The sequence below is a fragment of the Gymnoscopelus braueri genome (assembly GCF_963280865.1).
Source record: "Gymnoscopelus braueri genome assembly, chromosome: 13".
Classification (NCBI taxonomy): Eukaryota; Metazoa; Chordata; class Actinopteri; order Myctophiformes; family Myctophidae; genus Gymnoscopelus; species Gymnoscopelus braueri.
The window spans coordinates 28,090,389-28,106,901 of record NC_137615.1 but is presented as its reverse complement, the minus strand read 5'-3'; the positions used below and the strand labels follow the sequence as shown (position 1 = coordinate 28,106,901).

Here is a 16,513-nt window from a genome sequence, read left to right as displayed (position 1 = left end):
AAGGACACATGACACATGTCAAGTCTGTGCAAAGATCAGACCTTGCTTGCATTGTGAGCTGAAGGGCCAGACTGCATGCCAAGATGACCTGTCTGGCTGGATATCCCAGCTGGTGTGGTGAGCTAAACAGTATATGTGGGCAAACATAACATAACTTATGAAATATAAGCCTAGCATCATCTTCCCATCAAGCATGTCCCCAACGTCCTCATTGTAATGCATGTGTATGATGTGTACAAAATTTCTAATCTTACCTTTCTGTGTGTTTAAAGAAAAGAAGGAGGTAACATACAAGATGAAGGAAACACCCACCAAGTCCAAGTTCACATGAACTTCACCCTTCGTGTGTTAAGTGATACCATGTTTAAATGTTTACGGTTTATTCTCTTGGAATCTTGAAATTAAGGACATCATTCTCTAACCTTGGCTCACTATTAGAATAAAACATTATCTCTTTGCAATTACATGACTTTGTCAATGTATCTGTCCAAAGTTCTGACCAGCAATGCATCCCACTCATTCATGTAGAGACATGTCACAGTCCACTAATTGCTGGATTAATTGGGGGATGTCTATTCTTGCTGAGGGATTGAAGTGGACATCATTAAATCCCCCATGTCCAGTCAATGCAATGATTCAAACCAAAACTCTTCTATTCTAAACGTTAGACTATAGACTGTATTTGTCTTTTTTAAATGATCAATTTGATCTCATCAACTCAAAATAAATAAATTGTCTTGATACTGGTTTTGAGCCACATTCAAACCCATGGTAGTGGTAACTGGTTCAGCCACCAGGTCACCCACAGACTGCATGTCTTATGACCTTATTTGCAAAAACATGTATATTTTATTGTCATTCAGGCTGTTCATAGTATCCTTCCATGTCATTGTAGATGACATCGTCATGATGACCCTGACAGGTGCTTATCACCTGCAGGACATTTGCTAAGCGACGGTCCAAGGCAGAGAGGTGTGGTTCGGAGAGGAGTGGGGCCATGCGCTCCAAGGGATCCTGGGCCAATGACTCTCGCATGACATCACTCAGACGGAAGCCAGGAAGGGACAAGAGTCGTAGGCGCAGGAGAGTGGAACGTCGGATCCTATATAAAAACAATTAGTAAATAATTACTTGATGAAAGACACTAACCTCATTAGTCTCCTTAATTCTTTTTTAGTCTTTAGACTTAGTCTAAGTACATTTAAACTTTAAAACAGTATAAAACACATACTGTATGCCTCTTTTTATGTCTTACATATCAATATAAAATTTCAGGTAATTTTTTTTACCTGCAACACTGTTTCAAGGGAGCCAGAATAGAGGGCTCATCACGAGAATGACGCCCAAACCTAGAAAGCATCCACATAAAACATCATAAGATGCTTCATTCAATTAGATCTACCATTACCACGTTAGATTGTAGATGTTAAACACAATATGTCAACAGTATGGAGGAGCATTAACATTACAAAACATGAATTAATATGTATGGAGTATTTATTAGTATTAGTATGAATGAATATACTACTCACGCCCGTCCATTGTCCAGATGCAGCAGAAAGGTATCATTACCAAATTTCTCAAACGTCTCATAGTGATGTCGGTCCATATTGCCTTTGAATGAAAATAGTTTTGTGATCATTCTACCGATCTGAGATAATGGGATGGAATTTTAGGTAGAGACTATATATGCAAAGACACAATACCATAAGCCTAAAACTTGACAAATAAATATTAGCGTTTCTAACTTCAGCAACAACCAAGAATTTAATAATCTTTCCTAAAAATGACTTTATCCGTGACCATATTATGGTCATTTTGAAGAATATGGTTATGTGTTGTAAATTACATTACAATAGAATGTTGAATCCACCATATCTGGTGGAAACTGCCTTTAGTACAGCTTATCATGCTGTAGGACTGTGGATTTCAAGGTGTTTACTAACTCATAAGATAGTCCAGTATAGCCATGTCAATCAGGTCTACAAGTCTGGAGCCATGGTTGTATGGAGGGGTCTGTTTCACCGTATCACAGTACGCAGAGTCCTTCTCCCACCTGGAAACAAATACCTCAGTGACAAATAAAAGACAATTCTGTGACATGAGAAAAAGGGGAACCTCTTTGGTGCTGTACAACTGTCAGTATTTTATTTTGCACACCATGTCTAGTTGAAGGTTTCATGTAGGTAGTTCATCTCTCTCTCTCTCTCTCTCTCTCTCTCTCTCTCTCTCTCTCTCTCTCTCTCTCTCTCTCTCTCTCTCTCTCTCTCTCTCTGACATAGATGACTACCTGTGCACTCAGTATGCTGTGTACCTTTATTAAAATCACATGAATACAAAGCTTCTTGTGTAAGCCAAGGGCTCTTGGCTGACAGGGACCTACAGAGATGCCATGATATAATAGTGATTACAGTGTGATATTGTAATGGTGCCCAGAATTCAGGTGGACTGACTGACAGACAGATAGGCAGCCCCATGCATCATCAATGAGACAGAATAACACATAACTCACTGTGCCAGCTTGGTGCGGCTGTATGAGCGTCTCCACGGTGATCTCCAGGATCTCCGTGGGGCCAGGGAGAGGTCAGGCAACATGGCTGCCAGGGAAACCTCCAGCGAATGTGGCCGACCACAGAGTGGGTGCTCTGTGGAGCAGTAGTACTCACACTGGCCGTAGAAACACACATTCCCCGCTAGAGGGAGACAGATAGCCTGGGTTTGAATGTAGGCCAGTGGTTTTCAACCTTTTTCATGCCAAGGACCCCTAAATTGATATACATTTGGCCGCGGACCCCCATCTGAAAATATTTTGTGTCAGGGACCCCCAGTGGCAAAGATTTGAGTTAAACATGTTCGCTTTAAAAATATATATATATTCAAAGATATGCACACATTTTCAAGATTTTTCAAAAATAGCCAAAGATAAGTGGTTAAAATGATTGTGACGCTATGTTAACTAATTTAGCTGGGAACCCCCTGGTACCCCCCCCCCCCCAAGGACCACTGGTGGTCCCCGGACTGCTGGTTGAGAACCACTGCTGTTGGCCTACGCCTACCTGCTGCACTTTAGAGTGACAGGATTTGTTATGCACAGTATGTGTTCAGGATGAAAAATGTGTGGAGATATAATATAGATGTAAAATAGGCTACGTATATGTATGGGCATAAACACAGACACAAACAAACAAAACATTCACAGTAGGCCTACCTACACAAACCAAAAATGGACCATTACAGGTCTATTTTGTAAAATTACCATCAAGGAATTTACTATGTACTGGTTGCACCAACCTTTACTTTCATTATGTTTACACAATGGATAATGATATAAGATTTCAGTTGAATGCTACAGATCGACCAGCAGTAATTTCATGTTACACTATCTCATATAGGCACAAACACGAACACACGTATTAATATGTACAGTACCAGGAGAAGTGAAGAAGGTTCTGGATAGGCGGTGGTCTGTGGTGACCTCCTTGACCTCTGTGGTGGCGTTGATGAGACGGCCGACTACTGGAGGCACCCTGTTGAAACCCAACACTCTGAAACAGAGAGAGAGAGACACAGAGAGAGAGAGTCCATAAAGTGCATTATTATTATTATTTTCTTTCTTTTTTCCTCCCAGAAATGTGTTTGTTTGTTTTGCCCTAACTTTCTTACAGAACAAAATCTTAAAGCCCCCTTTTTTCTGAAGAAAGGTTAAAGCCTTGCTTTTAAAGCTAGTTAGTTACTAGCTGTTACTCTCTCTCTCTATTGCAATTATGTCCAAACTATAATAAAGATAATCCAGGAATCTGCTTCAAATAACTTTATTGTCATCGTCAACCAAAGAGTGTCCTGCACGACACAAGGGAAGACCGGGGATCTGTGGGTGGGCTTAGGCCCAGCCAGACTGAATCTGGGCCCAGCCAGATTGACAGCTTTCCCCACCAAGATCTCCGAAAACTTCGGACAATGCTTGTGATTCCCCAAGACGAACCCCAGAAGTGGCGAGTGCGTGTGCTCCACTAACAATATGCGCCTGGCCTCTTTTTTCCACGTGCCACTCGCGAAATGCAGCTAAATGGACAGTGAGAAAAATGGTTTTGACATCATCCACCGGTCAATATAATATCTAAGCTTAGATACTATCCACCACTGAGGAACACATTTATCAATGTAAGTGTAGGGAGACCACCACTGCAGATGTGCAAGTTATATTGCATCAACACAATCTAAGCAAAAAATAAAAATAAAAAGCATTCTAATTAATCTTAAAAGAAAAACAAAACAAATATGTCCCTACTATTGAGGCCCAATCCTGACATGATGAATCTTCTACAGTATATTCAGACCGAGTCCAGAGTTGAGTAAAATCATATCTGCCATATGTGATTTGATGGAAAGTTCTCTGAGGAATACACAAGGACTGTTTGGCTGACCATGTTTGAAACTTGTTTCTTCATGATGTTCTTTTATCAGGATTGTGAGAAGGACCCCCATGGAGAGAGAATGGTAGTGTGTGTGTGTGTGTGTGTGTGTGTGTGTGTGTGTGTGTGTGTGTGTGTGTGTGTGTGTGTGTGTGTGTGTGTGTGTGTGTGTGTGTGTGTGTGTGTGTGTGTGTGTGTGTGTGTGTGTGCGAGCGAGCGTGCGTGCGTGCGTGCGTGCGTGCGTGCGTGCGTGCGAATAAACTGTACCGCATGAGATTATACTTGAATACCTTCCTCCTGTCTGGCAGCATAGTGGTTTAACTGACCGTTTGAGATTAAGGTAACAATTTATTTGAATATTTCCCTGGCATTATAGATTCTTTGAAATCTACATTTCATGATAAAAGTAAAAGCAAGAAAGAGTCTGACTTATTCTGCCTCAGCCTGTCTGTCAGAAGAACTATACTACTCTTACATCAAAGGCCCAATCAGTTACACAAATATAAACAAATGGGTAGCGCCCTGCCGCCTTCAAAAATAAAGATGAATAGTGGAGACAAGCATTATTTTATCTCTAGGCGACTGACTCAATCTTGAGAGAAGTATACAACAGATACATGATTATAAAATGCATTTGCTGTATTTTGGTTAGTTTATATTGGGGTAAAAGAGACCTGTAATTTGATTTATGTGAATATTTGATTTATTTTTGATACTTTGTCTCTCTCTCTCTCTCTCTCTCTAGGTTGTTCTTGGACCAGACCGCCAGTGGTCTCCAGTCATCTCCATCCTCCATACATCTGGTAACCTCGCCAGTACTTTCTGACCCTGCATCTTGCTTTAGTACGTCCATGAACTTTACTTACTTTACTACAAATGAAATTCTTTAATACTGTATGTTAATATAACCTATAGTGTATATGATCAGAACAATCCCTGATTGGGCCTTTGGGTGTGAAAAGAAGCTCCTGTTTGCCTACACAGCTACCATAATTAATCCCACAAACACTTAACTTATCTTCCACACTCAACCTACAAGAGCTCAACAGATAATATCCAAGGACTGTGCAGAACATCTACACCAGCGATTCCAAACGCCCACTGGTGGGCCGTGAGGATATTGCAAGTTTATTATACAAAATAATAATGTAAAAAAAAAATATTTAAAGTATACTACATTAGTTTCATTGATCCAAACCATAACACAGTCAATTAATTGATAATTAAAAGTCGGCCCACCCACCGTGTTAAGTGGTCAGATGTGTGGGCCACGAACACTTTTGACATTTTCAAGTGGGCCCTGATCCAGAAAATGTTGGGAACCGCTGATCTACACTGTTAACTCCCACTGCTGCACAAACCGTATCGTGCCCGGCCTCCTGACAATGCTTCCGGACACTATTAGGCACGGCAAGTCAGCAGTAATGTAGTTTCTTAGTCCACAGCCGCGTGATGTATTAACATTGGTTAATCGAAGTGACAGTGCCATTATCTGCTTCAACAGTAACTATATTTCTCTCTCCCAAACGTTCTGCCTCTAAGAATTCCAAGGGCATTCAGCCAATCATAATGTTTCCTTTCCCTTAGATGGGTCATGAAAGGCTCAACTTACACAAGTTTACTTTTCTGACAGCATACTGTGCCAATAGCTGAATTTACACTTTATGCTGTTATCACATCAAAGCATATAAACTAAAAGCAGTTTATGCCTTTATTGGATGGATAATATAGTGGTACAGTATTTGCTCTCACCAGATGAGCTAACAGTCCACCCTTCCATTCATAATCTTTTATTATTTGAAATCTTGACTTCACAGGAAAAGGTGTATAGCTTCCCTGAGTAATTCCCATATCCCCTATGACAGTACTGTACCTGTCGAGGTGAAATGCAGAGATTTCTGCGTTGTGTCTCTCAAAGTCTGAGAAGTAGAACAGGTTGAAGTCTGTCTCTGCATCTCTGGACTGCCTGCCAAATGCACGCACACGCACACGCACACGCACACGCACACGCACACGCACACGCACACGCACACGCACACGCACACACACACGCACACGCACACGCACATTGAGCCAGTCAGTCAATGAGCCAGCCAATCAATCAATTTGTCCCACCGGCCACCTAATGATTAGTTGACTGGTGGGACAATTTGATTGATCAACTTGCTGGCTGTTAAGGACCCCCTTAACTCTGAGAGTGTCCAAATGGATCCAAATGGACCCCTTTGGTTCCATTTGTACACTCTCAGAGTTACAGACCTGTAAGGGTCCATTTGGAACACTCCTGAGGAACCCTGAGGGTCCCTCGACCTCACTTTGAGAACCCCTCACCTAATCAACCTGACAATCAATCCCACCAGTCATCCAGCAAATTGGTCAGCTTTTCTTAAGGTCAGCTCACAAAAGCTGACATTTGTTATCAGTCATTGTGCGACTATTATCAGTCAGTATTATGCCATCATTGTCTTACTTCATAGGTTTCAGCAGGGCCTGTCCGTAGTTTGGAAAGGTCATGAGCAGTTTCAGCTGCGTGCCTCCAGTCTTCTGTTCTAAAATGTACAATGTACTGTATGAATATAGTCACCACACTTATAATGCAGTCATTAGGACTTCATTAATACATCAGGATGAAGCAGTCACAGAGCCTCCAACACACGCATGCACGCACGCACGCACGCACGCACGCACGCACGCACGCACGCACGCACGCACGCACGCACGCACGCACGCACACACACACACACACACATACATACACGCTCACACACACACACACACGCACATGCAGGCACACGTGCGCACATGCAGGCACACATACTCGCGTGCACACACACACACACACACACACACAAACACACACACACACACACACACACACACACACACACACACACACACACACACACACACACACACACACACACACACACACACACACACACACACAGTTTAGTTACAGTAGTACATGTACCCACAAATTATAGATTACATAATACTTTTTTCTTATTACACCCTCACAAACTCTCTATGTACCCTGGTGGACATTTCTACAGTCTCAATTCCTTGTCATGTAGTTGGTCTGTTTCTCCACAAGGTGGGCCCATTTCAGCTAAAACAACCACAATCTTTACATATAATTTGAGTAAACTCTGTCGGTCTGTCTGTCTTGGGGTCTTGGTGTCTTGGGAGATCAAACTGCGCATGCGTCGCATCTACAGCCCCACAGCATTACAATGTTGCACATCAAACTGCGCATGCGTCGCATCTACAGCCCCACAGCATTACAATGTTGCACTCACAGAACGTGCTTCCCCAAAGTTACGTGTGTGTGTGTGTGTGTGTGTGTGTGTGTGTGTGCAAATTCCCCACACATTAACGTGTGGGGAAGGGGAGACCGTTTAGCGCCGTTTAGCGTTAGCCAAAAATGTCGAAGAGTACTTACACATTACGAGTACTTACACATTACGTCGTCGCAGTCACCGCGGCAAAGTCCGTATTCCCACCACACTCACGCTGATAAGTCCGTCATTTTCGTGCCAAACAAAACATTTTTACCCACACCAGCGTCTAAACAAAGCCTCTAAGACAGGCATTTTCCTCCGTTCCTGCTCGCTGAAAGTCTCTTACAAGTCGCTTACAATAACAGGACATGGCAACACTGGCAGAGACACGGGAAGCGAAAGAGAAACAGAGAGAGAGAGAGACAGACAGACACAGATTTTGGCTCGCGTGCGGTGTGTGTCTGTGCGAAAGAGAAACAGAGAGAGAGAGAGAGAGAGACAGACAGACACAGATTTTGGCTCGCGTGCGGTGTGTGTGCGCGTGGGGGGGGGGGGGTTCGCGACGCGACCGACTGCTTTGTGTTGCCAGATTGTGCGCGCGAAACAAGCAACCAGGTTTATGAAAAAACGACAGGGAGAGAGACGGTGGATCTACATAAATAATATACATATGAATATGGCTATTATAGGCTATGGCTATTTATATATATATATTCCATATATGTTATTATATATAAATAAATTACATATTACAATTATTATTTCAATAAACTGTTAGATATCATAATATTAGACATTACAATAATATGTATTATTATGTATATTATATCTTATACTATGATAAATATTGTATTAATGATGTTATATATTATATTATTATATATTATTACATATAATAATACATTATTATATCATAATATTATATGCTGTATTACAGTACATAACACATATTTAACATATATGGCACATTGTGTGCTTGACTCCTGCCTTCTCCTTTTCTCCCATTCCGCGGGCCCTGCCATGACAATCTGTGGACCTGACGATGTTGCCACTGTCTTTCACTATTTAATTCTTACCTTCCTTTTATACAAATAAACTGCTAACTTCATCTCCTGCGATTTGGTCTATCTTTTTACATTTTCATTCCATTACAGAGTGTACACCAGTACACCCTGCTCACGGGTCTGCCATGCCGGGTGTGAGTAATCCCGAAGTGGAGTTTTGGTCATTGGAACGGTGATGCACGTCACCTGTTTGTGGAGCCCAAACCTGTGAGCCCAAACCTCTGAGCCCAAAAATGTTTCTGCCCGGTTCTCCTCAGTGCCTGGAGCTATTGATCTCAAATTGCGCACAGCCATTGACCATTACCATGTGCATGTGACTGCGAAGCCTGTTTTTCAATATCACTAAATCTCTGCTGTTTATTCGCATTTTTATGTCAAAGAATGTCGCCATGCTTACGCTGGCCAATCAAACTGCGCATGCGTCGCATCTACAGCCCCACAGCGTCACACTGTTGCACACACAGAACACTCGCCACCGCGGCCGTGTATGCACGGACACACACGTGCGCATGCACGTTGGGGAGGCACGTGTCAAAATGTACATTATTTGTGTTCGTGCGACGGCCGTGTATGTGTGTTCGCGACGGGGGACAGCTCTGGCCGCATGAGGGTGTGTGTGTGTGTGTGTGTGTGTGTGTGTGTGTGTGTGTGTGTGTGTTGGCGACGGGGGACGGCTCCGGTGGGGGGGCCGCAACGGGACACGCGAGAGGAGGGGGGGGGGGGCTACGGGACGGGACGCGAAACAGGACGTGCAATAACCCCACGTTTGCAACTACTTTTGCCTGCGCACCTCACCGGGTATGGTCTAGTACAGATAATGATCATATCTGTACTGTGGTGGTTGTCGAACAGGAATCAAATATCATTACAAATTAATATAGTTTCAACAATGTGGTTATGACTAAATGGGCCTATTTTGGATGTGAATCCCTTTCATCTGGCATTTGACTGATTTGTATATTTTTATCTTTATCTTTTATTCTTAAAGGAGGAAATTGATGAATTATTTGATAAGAGTCAAGAATGGAGTTGAGAATGATAACACCATTACAATCAATACATTTGACAACAAGACTTTAGAACCAAACAATCTTGAATTTTGTTTTGTACCACTCAAGTGTAGCTACTTTTAGTATTATGGTTTGGCTTGCAGATAGACAGACTTTATTGATACACGTGGGAGGAATTCAGTTGCCAATGGCAGGAGTCATGTGTCCACTCAAGTCCATTTTTTACAAACTAGATAAATAATAATAAGCCGTGTAGAATTTTTACATGCGATTTAATAAATAAAAAAAAACAGACTCATTGTGGCATTACCAGTTTACAAATATTAATATAATAAACATTGGCCAATCTCTAAATATTACATACAATTCCGCATGAATTATTGTTTTGCAATACATATTACTACCTTGATGAATCTATGGGGACCACCAGGGGTCCAAATGTACCATTATGGGTCTGTAACTCTGAGAGTGTACAAATGTTACAAATGTTTACCTGTTCCTGAGTCTCAGAGTCGAATAAACACTGAGGATTTTGCAGTGTAGATTGGGGTAGATTGGGATATATTAAAAAAAAGATATGGGGGTCTGTGGTCTAATCCATTGGTTCTCAAAGGGGTCCGGGGACCCCCAGGAGTCCTTGACGGGGTGCTAGGGAGACCCCAGCGAAATTGGTTCATATAGCATTAAAATCACTTTAACCCCTTTAACCCTAATGTGTTCTACAGGCTCACAACATTAACATTTTGACATTTCTTTCACACAAATCTTCTCTTATGGGGGTCCCTGGTGTAAAACATTTTCAGATGGGGGTCCGTGGCCAAATACATAATACATTTAGGGGTCCATGATATGGAAATGTTTGAGAACCACTCAGCCTAATGCATATCAAACTGTGGGTCCTTGAAATGAAAAAGGGTTGAGAATACATGGCTTAAGACATGTCTTACTGTAAGCCTGTAGGGCTTATGATATACATGTCATGCTGAGGAGCGTGTGTTATGCATGCGAGGGGAAGTGTAGCCTACACATCAGAATGACAACATGAAGACCATGTAGTTAAGATTCTTAATCCGCTCTATTCAACACCAATCCCAAAAGAGTATTCAGTGTGTGATTTAATGGCAGGAGAAGGCATATCAAGAATGTGTGTGTGTGTGCGTGTGTGTGTGTGTGTGTGTGTGTGTGTGTGTGTGTGTGTGTGTGTGTCGTGTGTGTCGTGTGTGTCGTGTGTGTGTGTGTGTGTGCATGCGTGCGCTTGAGAAAGGATTATATCTAAGATCAGGCATGCAGGAGATTTGTGATTTACGATGTTCGATTATCTGTCTTCCTGCTTTGGTAAGAAACACAGACTGGTTCTTTGTGGTTCCAAATGAATTTGCATGCCTTCTGCTTCCAACCATAATAACTCTATTTTTAGCTTCCAGCTTTCGTCTTCTAAGATAAATTATGTGCGTGTGTGTGTGTGCTTAAGAGTGTGCTAATGTGCTTATAGCCTAAGTGTGTCTGGATCTGTGTTTGTGTTAAAGATGGAGTGCCATGATATTTTTCAACCCTAAAACCTGATCATAAGGTATTATTATTATGTAAGGATTTTTTTCAACAAAAAAAAAGTGTACAGTAAGTGTTAAAATGTTGTTTTTATGTAGACACACCCACCAGTGCATTAAGTATACCTGGTTCTCACCTTAGCACCTCCTCCACCACCTTAGCACCACCCACCTGTCCTAGTCCCTCCTCCTCCTCATGCCCACACCTGTTGTGTTATGATAATGAGGGGGAGGGTGTGGGCTTTGTGATGTCACTAAAGCGCTGTTTCTCTAATGGCACATTTGACCCTCAAGGTTTCAGCCTCCAGGAAAAAACTCCAAATAGTCAGAGAAGACATAAAACACCATAAAAACACCACCGGGGGGCTTAATGAAGTTCTATCAACCTCATAGACACATGAAAAACAGAAAAAGTGCAAAAACATGGCACCACCTCTTTAACATTATACTGTACACATGTGCAGTGGTGGACAAAGTACTCAACCCCAGTACTTGAGTCAAAGTATAGATACTCCTGTTGAAATATTACTCAACTACAAGTGAAAGTTGCTCTGTCACATTTGTACTTGAGTTAAAGTACTGGAATACTTGCTTTAAAAATACTTAAGTATTCAAAAGCACATCATTTAAAAATACTAGTACAAGTTACAAAGTACAAAAAATATCAGCAACAGTGAAAATAGCAGATCTACAAGCTCACAGCTTGTAGATGTATCTTTTCCCTTCCTAGAATTGTAGTGAGTAAAAAGCACAATATTTGACTTTGAAATGTAGTGGAGTGAAAGTCATAAGTATCCAAAAGTACAAATACTAAAAAAAAATCACACCCTGTGTGAAGTGGGCGGTGTCTTCCTAGCTAACCACAATACTGAATGGAGTCAACCAATGATGTACAAAAAATAAATAACTATATAACTAAATAACTATAAATATATTTATTGAAACACTCTTTATGATGGACAAAACCATAACTTAAAAAAAACAAATTTATTGTTTTTTTTAAAGTTATGGTTGCTTATATAGGGCTATGCACATGTGTCATGTGACACTGGCCAATCACAGTCCTGAATAGATTGTGATTGGCCAATCACAGCGTAGGATAATTGTACAAATTTCCAAACCTCACTTTCAGGGGCGGTTTCACTGCCCAAGATATTTGTACATTTTTCCAAATCTCACTTATAGGGGCGGTTTCACCGCCCAAATATGTAAAAAGTAAAAGTACAGTACTCATCTAAATGTACTTAATTACTGTCCACCGCTGCGTGTGTGCAGCTGTGTGTGTGTTTTGAATCCTGAGAGCTCACCATGAGTGATGTGTTATGCTGTGCAGTGCTCCATAAGAAGAGAATGTCAATTTGTATTTTTTGCTGCTCTAACAGTGTTTCTGTTGTCTTTTCACAGTCAATAGCAGAGAGATCACACAGGAGAGCAGGCACAGTACAAACAGCTTCATACTGTACTGTACACGCACGCACGCACGCCTAACGCACAAACGCAGTCAGGCACGCATGGACCCGTGCACGCACACCATTCACTCTAGTGACTTGTGTCCTTACATGCCTCCTCCTAGGCTTGTGCTTGGCTTTGCTTGATCAAACTCCTGTCTCGCGGCAGATAGGATTTTAGACACACCAAGCTGTGTGCCAAAACCTCCCCAGGGTTAGTCGTTTCATCCCTAATAATACAAGCCATCAACAAAGTCTGAGTGTAGTCTTTTGTGTGTGTGTGTGTGTGTGTGTGTGTGTGTGTGTGTGTGTGTGTGTGTGTGTGTGTGTGTGTGTGTGTGTGTGTGTGTGTGTGTGTGTGTGTGCGCGCGCGCGTACGTGCGTGCGTGCGCGTGTGTGTATGAGAGAGACAGACAGACAGACAGACAGACAGACAGACACAGAGAGAGAGAGAGACCGACAGAGATAAAACAAGAAAAAGAGCCTGCACTGCTGCCTTGCAGCTCTTTACTGCTCTAAATGTAAACCGTGTTACCGAACTTGTCACAGTCACAGCGAATACTGCCGCAGTGCCTCTGGCTGTTTCCCAGACTCGTTTGTACGAAGGGAGTGGAGTTTAATGAGAAAGCCTGTGATTTGGACTGTAATTACTTTTTTGACCCACAGGAACCTGAGTGAGCACAGTGCTGACACTTTAGGGCAATACTGGGTACTGAGGTCCGTTTCAATTTACTCTTATTTACCACACACAGCATAATCTTTATTCAATGTGATATATCTGTCTGTATTTTCTCAACCATCTTTCCTGACCATTAAGTCAGACCTTTCTAATGCTATATAGCAATAGTTATAGAAGTTGTCATTTTTAAACATGGACGCATAAATGGAAGCGTAAATCTGTCGAACGTTTCTAATATTCTAATACCTGTCATATTGGCATGATATGATCATGACAAGCTCCCATGTTTTTGCAAAAGCATAAACATGATACCAAGGCATGGTGTTTCCTTTTTTGTGTGTACGTGGGTGGTATTGCTGCACAGTGAGAATATTATTGTGTGTAGAGTTTCTTGGGATTCAGCCCGTTGTTGAATGCTGTGTTGGCAGAGTACCTAGCAAGACGGACATGTGAGGAGGCAGGTCTGCTGCCTATGGAGATTTTTACTCCAAATTTAGATATTATCTACTGCTTGAAAACAAAAGCAACACCTGTTTTTATAAAATGATTGATAGCATAACGCTAAGAAACAGACTGCAGTCAGGGATTTTCTTTCTCGAAGTGGTGTAAGTTACTTAGCTAAGCATTTGTTTGACAGAGCTGGTAGCAGTTTCTCATAAAACCTCAACGTATATTGTATTTAAATGAACTTACATACTGTAAGATAGTTATATAAACTGCTGTAGGGAGTAGAACTCTGGATATACAGTAGGCCCACCTTCAAATACATTTTGAAAAAAAAAAAATGTATTAGGCCACCCTCTTTAAAAAAAGAAAATTGTGCCAGGGACTGACACAGGGATATGAGAATATTTTGTTGTTGTTGGATTAGATTTATTACATAGTTCTACAACTGTCTATACTGTAGGTGGAGAGATACCAGTGGAGAGAGTGAAACCTGTGATCTGAATTGTCATTCTTATACATTCTCACTAGGCTAACTTCTAGCTGGTGAAATAATAATGACCAGTTTGCACCGGTTTGCCCCAGGGAGCACCTTGGGACCCCCTGAATGACCCCTGGAGGTCCCCAGACTCTATTCTGAGAACCATTGGCTTAGAGGTCTTTGCAGGAAGAGAAAAATGTATCCCTCATAATCCTCTTCACCCTGCAACCTGTTTTCCTGCCTCCCATCTCCTTGAAACATCCCCCTCTCTCACCTATATCATCCTGTGTCACCTTCCCACCAAGTAGCCCTCCCCTCCTCTCTCCCACTCACCAGCTTTGAGAACACGTTGTGTTGCCAGATAATGAGTCAGCTGGGCCAGATTGGGGTCCTTCCTGTCATACAGATCCCAGCGAGAGATGCCCAGGTGGAAACGCAGCCATGGAGGGTGTGACTTTGAATTGTCCGTCCATTTATCTTTGTCATAGCCGTCCTCCTCCTCGCTCACACTCTGCCTATAGGAGAAGACATGGGAAATGAGGGCAGAACAAGCCTATAAATTGCCAGGGGTGAAATTCCAATTGAGAGACATGTATAGTACCAACTGGTGACTGTGTCAATGAAAATGATTCATCAAAAGTCATTCATCCTAGCTCTGGGCCTGGGTTGATTCTATGGTCACAATATCAGACATCTGAGGCAGTTTCAGGCTGTTGTAATTGTTGCAAGAAGTGGGCTACTGATTGCTGTGTATGTGCGTGCATGCGTGCATGCGCGCGTGCGCGCGCACGTGTGGATGTGTAAGAAAGTGTTGGACCATTTGATGAGCAGTGAAGTCTCTCATCTTTCTCTCTCCGCACTCGTATTTATTTATTTATCTCTGCCCTAACGGTAGTTACTTTATATAATCTCTGATTACACCTCAAACTATGCTCTCATAGCTTAGCTCTGATTTTGTTTTCCAAAGGGGAGTTCTAAAGGGATTAATGGCATTAAAGTAAACTTTTTTGATTACTGAACCTATAATATTTATCCCTAGTATCTTATAAAATAGCAATATATTGTAATAATCCATCCATCAGCACTTTCAAAATACTTGACTGTGACTTAGTGGGTTCATTGGAAAATTTAGAGAAACAGATCTCATTGAATGTTATATTTATCAATCAGTTCTTTGTCTAAACTCACTCACCAATTACTGTCATCGTCAGGATGCTCTTCACTTTCTTCATCTTCAACTTCTATACTTTCTGGATCCCCTCCTTCTTCATTTATCTTCACCCTCAGCAGCCAATCATCTTCCTCCAGCGCAGGGCGTGGCAGGTTGTACAGCGGGTGATTGAAGAGCACGTCCAGCTTGGATTGACCTTTGACCTTTTGTGTCACTTGCGAGGACGATGACGAGGAAGAGGAGGAAGACTGTGAGACTGACTGGCGGCGCTGGACCTCCGTCACAGGTGAAAAAGGCGAGGATGATGAAGAGGAAGAGGAGGTTGGAGGCTGGACGCAGGCTGTCTGGAGGACGGAGAGACAGAAGAGAGCCAGAAGGAGGTGCAGAGCGAGAGAAACACACGCCAGAACCAGACAGACAGAACGAGAACGACCCAAGCTGTTTCTCAACATGCTGGGGGAGAGAAAGAGACAGACAGACGGACAGACAGACAGACAGACAGACAGACAGACAGACAGACAGACAGACAGACAGACAGACAGACAGACAGACAGACAGACAGACAGACAGACAGACAGACAGACAGACAGACAGACAGACAGACAGACAGACAGACAGACAGACAGACAGACAGACAGACAGACAGAGTCATAGAGAGAGACAGAGAGACAGAGAGAGGAGAGAAAGAGGGGGAGCAAGTGGAATTAACACCAGAGGCTAAACTTGTCATTGTTATAAAAATAAACAAATACATAGATTTTCAACTGAAGCGTCATTCTTTCAAGAGAATATCTATTGTTTTTGCCAAGCAACAAGGCCGTATGATGAAGTATAAATGAGTCAATGGACTGATACACATAGAGAATGGAGGCATAATGTTCATTAGCTTCAGCCAGACGATCATTTGTCTAATTTGCCGGCAGAATTAAAAAGCTCACTAAAAGGAATCAATTCATTATTGAGCGACTCATCCGCC

At 42.2% G+C, this 16,513-nt stretch overlaps 1 protein-coding gene across 1 annotated transcript; it reads right to left on the bottom strand.

Moving 5' to 3' along the window:
* Window positions 1–855: 855 nt before the first annotated feature.
* LOC308099493 (extracellular serine/threonine protein kinase FAM20C-like) lies at window positions 856–15,989 on the bottom strand (the record flags this gene model as incomplete). Its single annotated transcript, XM_080448240.1, has 10 exons — window positions 856–1,102; window positions 1,290–1,349; window positions 1,533–1,614; window positions 1,947–2,056; window positions 2,513–2,693; window positions 3,430–3,545; window positions 6,286–6,378; window positions 6,883–6,961; window positions 14,700–14,881; window positions 15,559–15,989. The coding sequence occupies 10 exons, from the start codon at window positions 15,987–15,989 to the stop codon at window positions 856–858; spliced, it is 1,581 nt and encodes a 526-aa protein (XP_080304366.1).
* Between the last annotated feature and the right edge of the window lie 524 nt (window positions 15,990–16,513).